General features: G+C 47.5%; 1 protein-coding gene across 3 annotated transcripts in view; it reads left to right on the top strand.

Annotated features, from left to right (window-relative positions):
* The first annotated feature begins 1,032 nt into the window (after positions 1–1,032).
* The window catches only part of LOC311020861 (B-cell lymphoma/leukemia 11A-like), a 172,577-nt gene continuing 160,275 nt past the window's right edge, over positions 1,033–13,334 (top strand). For 2 of the 3 annotated variants that reach the window (XM_084021100.1, XM_084021099.1), the window contains exons 1-2: positions 1,033–1,373; positions 4,856–5,311. In XM_084021100.1, coding sequence (XP_083877226.1) covers positions 1,319–1,373; positions 4,856–5,311 — 511 coding nt within the window. In that variant the 5' untranslated portion in view covers positions 1,033–1,318. The remainder of the gene's footprint in view (positions 1,374–4,855; positions 5,312–13,334) is intronic. The other variant, XM_084021101.1, reaches the window with a different exon arrangement.

Raw genomic sequence — 13,334 nt, 5'->3', positions numbered from 1 at the left:
TGAAATTGTTTTTAGATGTAAGGACGCGCAGGATTGGAGATCCGAGTGTGAAGTCAAGACTCGCAGTAAGACGAGTCTTTCTTTGTTTTACGGGCTGCGATGTTATTATCACGTGTGTGTGTGTGTGTGTGTGTGTGTGTGTGTGTGTGTGCAGCCGCCCGTGTCTCCGGGATCCGCCGCCTGTTCAACCTGCTCGTCCTGCTCGCTGCAACCGGATAGTTTGCTGCGCGACTTCTCATTTTCACACGTGCACCTCTCTCTCTCTCTCTCTCTCTCTCTCTCTCTCTCTCTACCCGAATAACACAGCCTTTTTTCATGTGCACGCGCTTTATGGAAAACAGACATAATCGACGTGCGTGCAGGTGAGCCGGTGGCCGGCAGCGTCGCGTGCTTTCCTCCGCCACATGCGACAGACTTTGTCCACGCGCGCGGTCCGCGTGTGTAGCGGCATCGTGTCTGTCCTCCACGAGCTCCTGTCCGCCGCTTCCCCTGCCCTGTGTTGCGTCCACCTCTCTCTCTCTCTCTCTCTCTCTCTCTCTCTCCCTCTCTCTCTTTGCATATTGCTTTCATTAGACATCTCTGCCTCTCTCTTTCTCTCTGTCACACACACACGCGCACACACACACCTCCTCCCTCCCTCCCTCCCTCCAAGAGCCTCTTGTCCGGCCCCCCTGATCTCTGTGTCCATTGGCTTCCACTGGGTCTATTTCTCATGTCCAGCCCCCCTCCCTCCCTCCTCCCTCCTCCCTCCTCCCTCCCTCCCTCCACCGCCCCCCCCCCCCCCTCTCGCTTTCTAATGACCGTCCATTGGTGTTGTTATTGCGCGTCCCTTCCGTCCCTCCTCCCACTCCCACCCGGGTGCCTCGGCCCTGCCCATGTTTTTGTATGTCGGGTGTCCGTCCATCGCCTGACGTTCAAGTTCGTCGGGAACGTCACGTCCGTGCACTTGAACTTGCACAGCTCAGAGGGGGGGTTGAGGGGAGGGGTGGTGGTTGGGGGTGGGGGGTGGGGGGGGAGGGGGGGGGGGCTTTTGCCATTTTTTTTCCATCTCTCTCCCCTTCTCTCTCTCCATCTACCTCTCTCTCACTCTCTCTTTTTTCTCTGCTCTCCTTTCTCAAAAAAGCCATGACGGCGATCCCGCGATCCATCTTCGCCTCCGCGCCATCTTTGTGTTATTTCTAATTTATTTCCTTTTTTTCTTGTGGATGTCAAAGGCGTTGGATGAAGATATTCTTTGCCCCACTGGAGTCTCCTCTCTAACCCCGGCTCTCCCCGATGTGATCCGCGCTGAACGCCGCCGCCGCCGCCGCCAGCCACCATGTCTCGCCGCAAGCAAGGCAAACCCCAGCACTTAAGCAAACGGGATTTTTCGCGTAAGTAGAGATGAGAAAAGACAGAAAATTGTCACTTCTGACTCCCTTTCATTTCATTCAGTAAAGCGGGGTGGTTTTGAGCGTGTGTGCGCGTGTGTCTGCGTGTGTGTGGGGAGGAGGGGGTACAGCAGGAGCTGGTGTGGACACCGGACGTACCGCTCGGACCCGCGGTCAACTGGACTTAACAGCGTGGAGAGAAAGTGCGATGCCTCCGTGCGTAAAAGCCCGCCGGAGAGCCCCAAAAGTCCCGAAAGAGAGAGAAAAAGTTTGTTCGTCGGTGTGCTCCCGTTATCGCGGCTCGGTTCCACGGGGAGAATGCGCATTCACAGGCGGCTTAACGCACTCCCGGTGGCTCCGCTGCTCCCACGGACGCTCCGGTCAGTGCAAACGCGCAGAGCTCCCGGCAGCAGAGCGCGACCTCTCCTCGGAGCTTCGCGGAGAAAGCACCCCCCTTCCAGAATAGCACTGTTTGGTAGCTCGGAGGTCAAGTTTTTCAACTTCTCTCTCTCTCTCATTCTATTTTTGGATTATTTTAAGGAAAAAAAACAAACAAACTTGGAGGTGGATTTCTGGATCGAGGAGGGGGATCTCGTGTCCGGGCTGTTTACAGCCGCCTCAGAGCTGCAGCTCCGCACCGCAGAGAAGGAAGATCGATTCATTTTCTTACACAATTATATAAAAAAATCCTAACCGCCTCTTGTAACGCCTGTTTGTAGTTGTTAGGTTTAGATGAGCAGCTTTCCTTCTCCAACACACAGCGGAGCCGCAGAGTCCGGGCAGCAAACTGCACGTTTACTCTCCGGCTCATTCTTTTCTTATTGTTCTTATGAAGTGACATTTGAACACACATCCTAACTCAGGACTCTAAAGCTTTACTTACAAGTAAGTCATAAATATCAGCTGATCGCAGCTGCAACATGTGACGAAATCCCGACAGTGTTGCTCTGCGACGTCTGCCGTTACGCGCGGCGTTCATCGATCACGAACGCGTCGTTTCTTCCCGGTTTATCAGACGCGTCGGTGTGATGTGTTGAGAAGTGTGTGTTTGGGAAACTGCGGAGCAAAGTGGCGCCTCTCGCTGCACCACGCGCCGCAAGGTGCGCCGCCTCGCAGCGTTATTTTAGCGGCTCCGCAAACGTGAAAACAGGAAGATATTTGAGCGGCTTCATCGTGTTTCGGTATGTTGACAGGCTGTCGCTGTGTTTTCAGGTTTGGAGAAAGAGAGAACGAGAGAGGGAGAGAGAGAGAGAGAGAGAGAGAGAGAGAGAGTGTGTGTGTGTGTGTGTGTGTGTGTGTGTGGCCTCGGCTGGGTGACAGCGCAGTCACCATAGCCATGTCCCGTCGCTAGGAGGCAGAGCGCGATCAGAAAATCCAGCGCTGAACTTGAACCTGATCAGTTTCATCGCCAGCCCTCTCTACACGGCGACTATTTGGCGATTTCTTTAGAATAAAGGGAGAGGATACAAGACGTGGGGGGAGGAAGGGAGGAAGGGAGGGGGGGAGGGGGGGAGGTCCCCCCCATGTCCAAATCTACAATTCCTCTTCATCACTTCCAACCCACCTTCTTCTTCCCTTGTATCTGCGTGTATTTGTGCAGCACATGTTTTACATACATGCAGGCTGCAATCAGCAGCGACAGCCTGCACACTCATCAAACCTGACCGCGCGCGCACACGCACGTTTCATTTAGCTTACAGATTTGTCACAAATGGAGCAGAAAGCTGTCCCTGTCATGCAAACAGCCACCTCTGATGATTCCTCTTTTATTATGATTTTCTACGTTAGTGTATCTCCTGATGTCCAGCGGACACTACGTCTTATAACGGACATTTCATTCTTACCATCTAACGACTCAGCAGTGCGTTTGTTCAAACTCCACATTTCCTTCTCCGACTCATATTACTTTATTACTATTTTCCAGATTTTGCAGAGATGAAATTAATAGTTTATTTAGAGGAGTGTTTCTTTTTCTTTTTATAGATTTATCAGATGGAACTTTGAACCTAATCGTAGTAAAATCATTTCCAGTTGAGAGATTTAGGCCTTCGTTTTTTTTTCTTTTTTCTCCTTTTAGGAAATATGATTGCAATATTATGCACATTTTAATGTATTAATATTGTGCGTGAGAATGATCCTCTCTGCTCCGTGTGATGCTTCTTCTCACCTCAGACAAAGACAAAGAAGAAGAGAGCATTTCTCTTATTATATTCTAAACCGGATATCCACACACTCAACTTATTCATTGCATGTTATTGTTTGATTTATCCCCCCCCCCTTGTGTGTACCTGAAGTTAAATCAAAGTGTGTGTGTGTGTGTGTGTGTGTGTGTGTGTGTGTGTGGTGTTGGTGCCAGCCGGGAATTTGTCATGTTATCTCCATGTCCCAGTTTGCACACAGATGTCACGCAGGATTGCGTCGTTCAGTGATATTTCCTTGAGGGGATGTAATCCACATTCAGATCTCCCTCACACACACACACACACACACACACACACACACACACGCGCGCGTGCATTCCCACACACACACACACACACACACACACACATGCATGCACAGTAACCCTATCCCTTTTATCAAACAAAATCTGTACCAATCACCCAGACGGTGAAAATTAAAATCTATTTTTTGACTCTCGGTGGTTTTTAGTTCATTAAAAATGTGAAATTGGTGGCTGAGTAAAGAAGGTCAACACGTATTAGGCGGCTAGCAGGGAGTCACACTCTGCACCTTGGACTGGAAGACTTTATTTAAAAAAAAAAGTGAATTATGTCCTCCCGTCTCACTTCCCTAATTCAGCGGACGGCTCCGTTCACACTCCTCTCCTCCTCAGCGGGACGCTCCCAGCTCCACAAAAGACCTCGGACAAAAAAAAAGTAGTCAGGCGTTAATCCGACCTCAGAGTACAAGTGGCCGGCATCTACGAGCTGTGAGTGAGGCACATGTAATCGAGGCCAGACACACACACACACACACACACAGCCTTTCCCCCCGGCACACATGTCGGACATGTTTGTGACAGTTTTCTCTTCTGCTGATTACAGAGTCAAAACCTGCACAAACAAGGTTAGGCAAGTCAAACACCGTCCTCGTGTTTCCTCTCGGTGAACGCCGTGTTTAACCGCCATCTTCCACGCTTCCCTGTCATTGGCTGCAAGGTTGTTTTCTTTAAGGAGTCTGATTTGAGCGTTTGCAGTTATTGGGGATATTCTTTCCCACCGTTTCTTCTTATGATGTGTGATCCAGCTCGGCTGGCGTTGTAATCATTTTCTCTGCGTTACCATCATTACAAGGCAAACGGCCTCACCCCCTCGCTGTGTGCACCGCTTGTCAGGCTTTCTCCTCGCCGCCTCTTTGACTCTGATCCCCCGTGAACATGTCGCCCATCACCCGTCACCAAAAGTTGTATTAACAGAGACAAAAAAGACAAATAGAAAGTGCTCCTTCTAATCCCTCTTTTCTTCTCCTCCTCTCTGCACCAGCAGCAGCCGAACCCCTCTCCACGGCGGTCGTCTCCGCGGAGGAGCTTTCGGAGCGCTGCTCGGAGCACTCGGAGGAGAGCGGCAGCCTCAACGGGCACCAGCCCCCCCGCCCCGCGGTGGGCCGGCTGGCCCGGCTGAGCCACGACGCTCACGCCTCTCAGGAGCAGGACCTGCTCACCTGTGGCCAATGCCAGGCCACGTTCCCCCTGGCGGACATCCTGCTCTTCATCGAGCACAAGAGGAAGCGATGCCACGGGCCGCCCTGCCTGGCCGTGGGCCGGGGGCTGGACAAGCCCCCCTCCCCCTCCCCGGGCCTGGCCCTCACCCCGTCGCCGGCCTTCGGCTCCCTGCGCGGCCGGAGGCCTGTGGAAGTTGGCGTCCAGGCCACGCTGGCAGACGACGACGACCGGTTTTCTTTCCCCCGGGGGATTTTCCCCAAACAGGAGCCCCTCCCAGGTAACCAGACCTGCACACACACACACACACACACTCAGCGGCGTCGGGGTTTGATTAATAGAGAAGCAGCGACTCGACTGAGGCGAGTCGAGGATGGGTATCAGCTTTTGTGTAGATAAGGAGGTCAGACAGAAGACTATTACAAGAACAATAGTACAAAAGTACAATATTACAAATAAATACCTTTCATTCCTCGAAACACTTCCGTGACTCATGGAGGGATGAACCTGCTCTTCTGGCACTATGTCATTTTGGGTGGTGCCCTGGACCCGTCAGTTTGGCCGTGTGTGTTTTGTGCAATGTCAGGTTTTGTGTGTGAGTGTTTGTTGTTGAAAGTGACATCACACACATCGTCAGTTAGGTGTGGAGAGAAACGCACGGCGTCACGGATGACGTGGGCTCTCGACGGATCACAAATCCCTTTCAAAGGGAGTCTGCAGGACTCGGGTGTTCTTATCCCGGGTCAGGCCTATCTGGAGCATCAGGTTGTGATGGGATGTTGTTTGATAAGTTCCGGCCGACATGTTGCCCATCCGTGTTTGCTCTCATACACGTTGTTCAAGCAGAGGAGTGATTGGGTGACACTGTTTGAGGGGCGGGCTGAGGAGGTTTGGGTGGGTCGTCACAGGAAGGAGGAATACACCTCTGTTCATTTTGGTTTCACAGCTGGCACTAAAGCGTGTGTGTTACTGTAGTGGGTCGACTCCAGTCTGACCAATCGTCCTTGCGCTGATCCACTGACTTCAATGCAGAAAGTGTGTGTGTGTTTGTGTGTGTGTCCTCCCAGTTTACCCAGTTTGGCCATAGTGATCAAATCCCACAGGCCAGCAGCAGAGACACATGGGTGACCTTGAATGTGTGGTACCACTGGTCAGTGTGTTAGTGAGACCACGGTATACGTGTGTGTTTGTGTGTGTGAGTGTGTGTGTGTGTGTGTGTGTGTGTGTGTGTGTGTGTGCAGATGGCGGATCAGTGGCTGAACTGGGTGTTTGTATGCAGCGTTCAGTCTGGGGAGTAACTGCAGCCTCTTCCAGGGATTGGGTGCACAGAATGTGTGTTCTTGCATAACGTGTGCGTCAGTTCGTCACCGTGTGTGTGTGTGTGCGTGTGTGTGTGTGTGTGTGCGTCTCTCTCATGTGGCCCTAGCAGATGTGTCCTGCTCTCAGTGCGGTTTCCCCCTCTTCCACTGCAACATCTTACCCGTCTAAATGCAGCCCAGCGCTCCATCTCTTTCATTCTCTCTGAGTTTTAGGTGAAATGCACGGCTCTTCCCTGCGTTTCTACCCCCCCCCCCCCCCTTCAGAGAGGGAGAGAGGGAAGTTTTTTAGTTTTGCTCTTACATGGAAAGTCGTTTATTTAAAGCGCCTTAACACCACTAATTATTTGTTGCAGTGCCATTTTTTTTTTCTTTCTCGTGCATTTTAATTAGCTGTAGTTTTCAGTGGCGGGCTGCCTGCACTAAATTAGCCGTTGCAGAGAGGGAGAGAGAAGGGGGAGAGAAGGGAGAGAGAAGGGGGAGAGAAGGGGGAGAGGTGGGGGTGAAGATGAACTCCTAAATGCTCTCAGGAATCCTAAATGCTGCAGCTCGTGTGTTTGAGGCTCCGCTCGTCCTCCCTCGTCACTGATCTCACAATCGTTACACTCACAGGAAGTGGAGATGAGGGAAATTGTTGTCAAAGATGCATTTGACCTTTGACCTTTGGCAGCGAGAGACAAATCTATCTGCTGTATGTCAGCTGGAAGGAGTTACTGCAATATGTCTTTGCTTGTGTCTCTGCAGTGACTAGATATTTCAACATCCCCCCCAGAACACACACACACACACACACACACACACACACACACTCTCTCATAGACGCTCACCAGCTAAACTGGGTTATTAGAGCAATTTACATCATAATACAGCCGTCTGGTTGCTTCAATGGCGTTGTGTGTGGGAACGTCTTGGTAGGAACAGCTGTACACTCAGACGGGAGAAGAAAATAGGACAGCAGCGTTACACAGCTCCTCTGATGTTGACGTCGAGCAGATAAACGGGGCATTATTAAATGTTTGAATTTTTTTAACTGAAAAAGAAAATAAGCTCAGCATCTAAAATGTCTCATCTGCACAAGGAATTTGTGGTTTTAGTTCTGTCGATCCTCTTTATTTTTTTGTTCTCTCAGTCACCGGACAGAACAAACGCCACCACACACACTGGATTTATGCACATGCAGTCTGATAGTCGACCTCAGCTTTCATCCCAACTGATCCCAGACTGTCACAGTGGAGTCAATATGTAACGCAAAAGAGTATAAAATGCTGGAATTTCAGCCACGATTATAGCATCCAAAAGCATTTGTAATGAGATAAAAAGGAGGCGAGGGAGGAATGTGTGTGTGTGTGTGTGTGTGTTTCTTATTTGTAAATGCTGGCTTGGTGTTCCACTCGGAGGTTTTTTCCTCACAGAATGGAAGGCCTCCACTCAGCCAGGAAGAAATCAAAAATGAATTACATATTTATTTCATTCCTCTTTTTTATCTCAAATATTTAATGAGTCGGGTTAATAATAGTGATCCGAAAGAAATCACAATTAATTACTCATAAAAGGAAAAAAGCATAATTTCACACCTCATTTTGCACCTCAAAGATTGAACATATAGCAGGTTATTAATACGGGTGATCAGTGTTTTGCATTTGAACAGGATGTAAGTGTTCATGTGAGTCAGTCTGGAGGAGAATGTTGATCCTGCTGTCATGGCGATGATATTATACATTTATCTGAGAAATCCAGGGAATATTCTGCATTGTATGTTGCAGGGAATCAGACGGCCTTTATGTCTTCATGTGTTTCCCCTGCATGTGTGTGTGTGTGTGTGTAATGTGTTGGCTGCATGTAAAGGTGTGTGTGTGTGTGTAATGTGTTGGCTGCATGTAAAGGTGTGTGTGTGTGTGTGTGTGTGTGTGTGTGTGAGCTGCTGCGAGGAACACAAAGCGTCGGACTTGTGCTGGAACGCTGCTGCTATTTACATATCAAACAGCTCCGACCGAGGAAGCCGAGACGCTACCTGTGTGTGTGTGTGTGTGTGTGTGTGTGTGTGTGTGTGTGTGTGTGTGTGAGAAAGCACTCTACAGGCAAAAAATGCCCATCAGTGATGCCAGTATATACGCCCACCCGCACCGCACAGACTCATATATGGTTAGCGCTCTCTCTCTCTCTCTCTCTCTCTCTCTCTCTCTCTCTCTCTCTCTCTCTCTCTCTCTCTCTCTTCCTCTCTCTCTCTCGCCCATTTATTCTATTAATCCCTGACTGAGATGAAAATTCCGATTATAATCCCTGAGGTGCCCCTTGTTCAAAAACGGCATCGTTAATGTCTCAGAAGAGAGGGGTTTGCATGTGTGTGTGTGTGTGTGTGTGTGTGTACCGTCTCTCTCTCTCAATTTCTCTTTTAAACTAAAGTGGTCGTAATTGAAAAAGAAGAAAAAAAATCTTGAAAACTGAAATTTGGAATGAATTCTTTAATTATATTCGATGCTAAATAGAATTTCTACCGTCCGGTTTTGACAAATGATTTCTCATAATTGGGAATTTAATCCTTTTCCTCTGTAAACGAGTCCCGATCTGTGTGTTAATGAGCTGAAATTGATATGCAGCCAGTAAAAAAAGAATTAGGCTTCTTATTGACCGCTGATTTCATCGAGCTACATGGACTGATAAGATGTCACTGTTAAGATTTGCTCATTAACAGAGATATTATCGATACTTGTGGTAATGAATCCCCAGAATGCCTTGAGACTCATTGATCAGACGAACTGACGTTCTTCACCCCCAAAATCTCTGGTGGACGGTGGTCAGCCCACTGAAGAGTCCCCCTGGCTCCAAGCCTCGTAGCGTGTTAGTCTTTGTATGATCTAGTGATTAGCTATTAGCTTATCATCACTGGCTAATGCTATCCACCTCAATACACATTAGTGCATTTTTAACACCCAATCACGGCCTGGCTCGCTGACAGAGCTCCTTCGATCTTGTGTCTGCTCCCTCTCCCCTCAGCTTTCCCTTTCGGCTCATGTCTCTCTGCAACATTAGCAGTCAGTGGAAATCCGGGACGGCAAATTTATACCGAATCAATTACAGTATGTGTGTGTGTGTCTGTGTGTGTGTGTGTGTGTGTGCATCGCGCAAGCCAACAAAGAGATTTCTCACGCCGGCTGCCATTACTAATCTACTGTTGCTCACTGTTTTCTTCCTACATAAGATTTTATTTAGTGGACTGGAGTGCAGTTTGAACTCCTTCCCAGCGCAGCGAGAATGTGACTCGTCGGCACTTCCGAGGAGCTCGCTGTGCGTGAACATGTGCAGAAAACAGTGGAAAGAGAATCCATGTACAGCCGGCCTCCGGGAACGACGGAGGGGGAATCAGTCGCCACCGAATGCTAACAGACTGTAGCGTGTTTTCTAGCCAGCACTCGCAGAAAACTCCATATTGACTCGACTGAACTGTTGATGATTGTCTTGCTGTAGACGTGTGGGTGTGTGTTTGCGGAGTGCGTCTGAAATCCAGACGGAACGGAAAGAAACGTTTGCTGACACATTTTTTTTTTTGGACGAAGTGATAAAATAAGAATCGAAAAAAAGAAGCAGTTTAACGTGAATTGAAATTACTTTTCTGGTATTTTGCCTGGAAATTCCAAATCGATTCATCCTTTATCCTGTAGCACACACACACACACACACACACACACACACACACACACACACACATATACACACACACACACACACACACACACACATATACACACACACACACACACACACACACACACATACACACACACACACACACATACACACACACACACACACACACACACACACACACACACACACACACACACACACACACACACACAGATATCCCACTTTCAGAGCATGGTTCCTAATAATGCTCCTACATTGCCCATAATGCAACTTTTACAAATCTACCGTCTCCAGTTAGTAAAGCACACTTCCTGTTATAATTCTAATAATAATGTCTCAACAACACAATCAAGGTCTATTTTCACAGGAGTCATAATATCTCAAGGTTGGGCCTTATGGAAATATATATATATTTTTTTAATCTCAACAGTACAACCTTTAATAATCATGTATTTATAAATATGTAGCCTTACACATGACACATGTCAGTTTTTATTGTTAACCAACACATTCCTTTTGTTTAAAGTTTATGTACATTTTTAACTGCTACGTTTCCTAATATTTATCATTTATTTAATTTATGTCAATTCATAGGCATAAATAAAAAGATTTTAAAGCGGGTTGGCCTGAAGAACACCAGGAGACGATGCAAACAAAGACGATGGCCGACTGGAACAAAGCACACACTCCTGAGTTACCGTCTCACAGCAATGTAGCATTCAAAGACCTTTTTTAAACAGTGTTCAGTCCAAAATGAAACCGAGGCTACATGACAGAGGTCCGTTTCAGATCAGCGTTCCACACATCCACATTAGAAACCCAGCGCTTCCTTTAGACGCCGGCCTGCAGCACGGTGCAGTGTTTCTGTAGCACGCTGCTAACGAGCTCTCTGACGGCAGATTGGACACCTTTTAATTGTTCATACGGGAGTTCCCCTTTAACTGACGGGGTGCCTTTGAGCCTCTGACCTGTGGAGGCGGGACCAACGCGCTGTCACATGAGTGGTTAGAAGACACGTTGATTGACATCCTTATTGATTGCTAGAGAGGCCAATATGAAGCGATGTGAAAGATTTGAAACGGAGACTGGGGTTTTATTGCTGAGCGTCGCCCTCCGGTTGATCTGAGCGAGTCTCTGACTGACAGTTTGCCAGACAAGCAGCTGTCTGCAAAGTTGACATCATTCACCAACAGCTGGCGCCAAGCAACGCAACAGCCGCCTCACTCCCGGTTAAACTAGCCTTTATCATTTAGAATTATTTATTATATCGGCAATCATATCGATATCAGAATGTTTTAACTCCTTGTTCTGGGAATCAGCATCGGTGCCGATCAACCTTCAATCGGATTTTTTAAGGAACAAAAAAAAAGGCTTGGGAGGCCGGGCCCTCGTCCTCCTTTTTCTTTCTTCCGTTCTAAATGTGCGGCGGTGGGTTTCTAGCAAACAGAGCAGGATGGTGAACGGCAATCAGCGGCAGAGAAACACTACAACATCACAGTAGGACGACGTCACGCTGTGATCGACAGCTGATCCCTGGGAAGCCGGCCAGTAGGTGACCAGAAGACGGAGGCACATCTGTGGAAAACAAAAAAGATCACTGGCGTTGTGAAAACGCAGATGAGGCCAGTGTTTTCTGCAGTTTTGCAGCGTGTGCAGTGGCGGCGGTGACGGCGAGCAGGCGGCCGTGTGCTCGCCGGGTCCACCGGTTGTTTATTGATCCGGCTCTTTGTGTTTATGCGAGGAGTCGACATCCACGCTGCATGTGCTCCTTCGGGTTAGAGGGAATGCTGTTTTTGGCTCACTTGCTGCTCGCTCTGCGTATGTGTGTGTGTGTGTGTGTGTGTGTGTGTGTGTGTGAGTGTGTGTTTATTCTTGTACGCACTTAAAAAAAGACACACACACACACACACAAACACACACACACACACACACACACACACACACACTCGCTGCTCGGTCTGCTCGGGGGGTGCACATGTAACTCAGCTCTCTTATTATGTTGAAGGCAGTTGATGGCCTGTTCATAAAACTGTTTATACACTACAAAGCTTATTTATATAGGCCACTGGATTACAGACTGGCTTTACACACACACACACACACACACACACACACACACACACACACACACACACACACACACACACACACACACACACACACACACACACAGAGTGAAGTGAGTTGTGTTCATTTGCCAGTGCTTCTTTTTGTATGTACCTGTTATTACTTCAGCATGTGTACGTGTGTGTGTGTGTGTGTGTGTGTGTGTGTGTGTGTGTGTGTGTGTGTGTGTGTGGAAGGGCCTGGCTCTGAGTGCTGGTTTCATGTTCTCCATTTGGCTGAGGTACTTCTACACAGAGGGCCCAGTCCTGAATGACGGTGACGGGTTTATATGTGGACGACCTCCTTCTCTCCGCTCTCATTCCTTTTCGTAACCATGGTTACATATCAGCATCTTCTGGACAAATGAAGACAAATAAACCTCCCGTGCTTCTTTGGTCATATTTCTGCTTTTGGAAACATCTTCTTTTTGCTGAACTTGTTTATGAAGCGTTCGGCTTCCCCTGTAAATATACAAATATAGATTGTAAAAAAATAACACTTTACAATATATATATATTTATATATATATATATATAGATATAGATAGTTATATACTATACTATATACTATGTATACAGTTAGCGTTGCAGGTTCTGTTTGTGTCTTCCCTTTTCTTTTTGCCCTCCTAGTCGCGGCCTGCTTGTATTCACACGTGGAGGTCCAGGTAACTTGATATGTGATGTTAATGAGACATGGTGTTACATCATCCTGTAAATATAAATACAGATCATTTCTCTGGATCTGGATCATCAAGTGGATGGGCAAGAAATAATAACCCTTCTAAAAGGAATACACAGACACATTCATCTCCCCCACATAGACACACACCTCCTCATGTACAATGTGAGCAAACCTGTTTATTGTGTTTGTATGTGTTTATTATTTCCCCACAAATTGTTAGTATTATCTTGTGGATTTATGGACAATTTTACCCGTCAAATATTTGAGATAATACCTAAAAATAAACATAAATGTCAGATAAAAAAAATCTCTATCTTATGATGTCACAAATATGAGTTATTGTCACGTTTGTATTGTTCAGTCAAGCAATACACTGTTTATTTGCTTGATTGATTTTACAGGTATAGGAAATTATATCCAAAATACTTCCAAATACTACTCACTACTACTAATACTACTAATAATAGTAATAAATATACCCCCCCCCCCCAAAAAAACCCCCAAAAAAACCACATAGCTCTCCATTTAATCCATGGGGAATGGGTTCTATGATGC

The sequence above is a fragment of the Eutrigla gurnardus genome (genome assembly GCF_963514095.1).
Source record: "Eutrigla gurnardus genome assembly, chromosome: 11".
Lineage (NCBI taxonomy): Eukaryota > Metazoa > Chordata > Actinopteri > Perciformes > Triglidae > Eutrigla > Eutrigla gurnardus.
The sequence above is the reverse complement of the archived record's forward strand: the minus strand, read 5'-3'. Positions and strand labels throughout refer to the sequence as shown.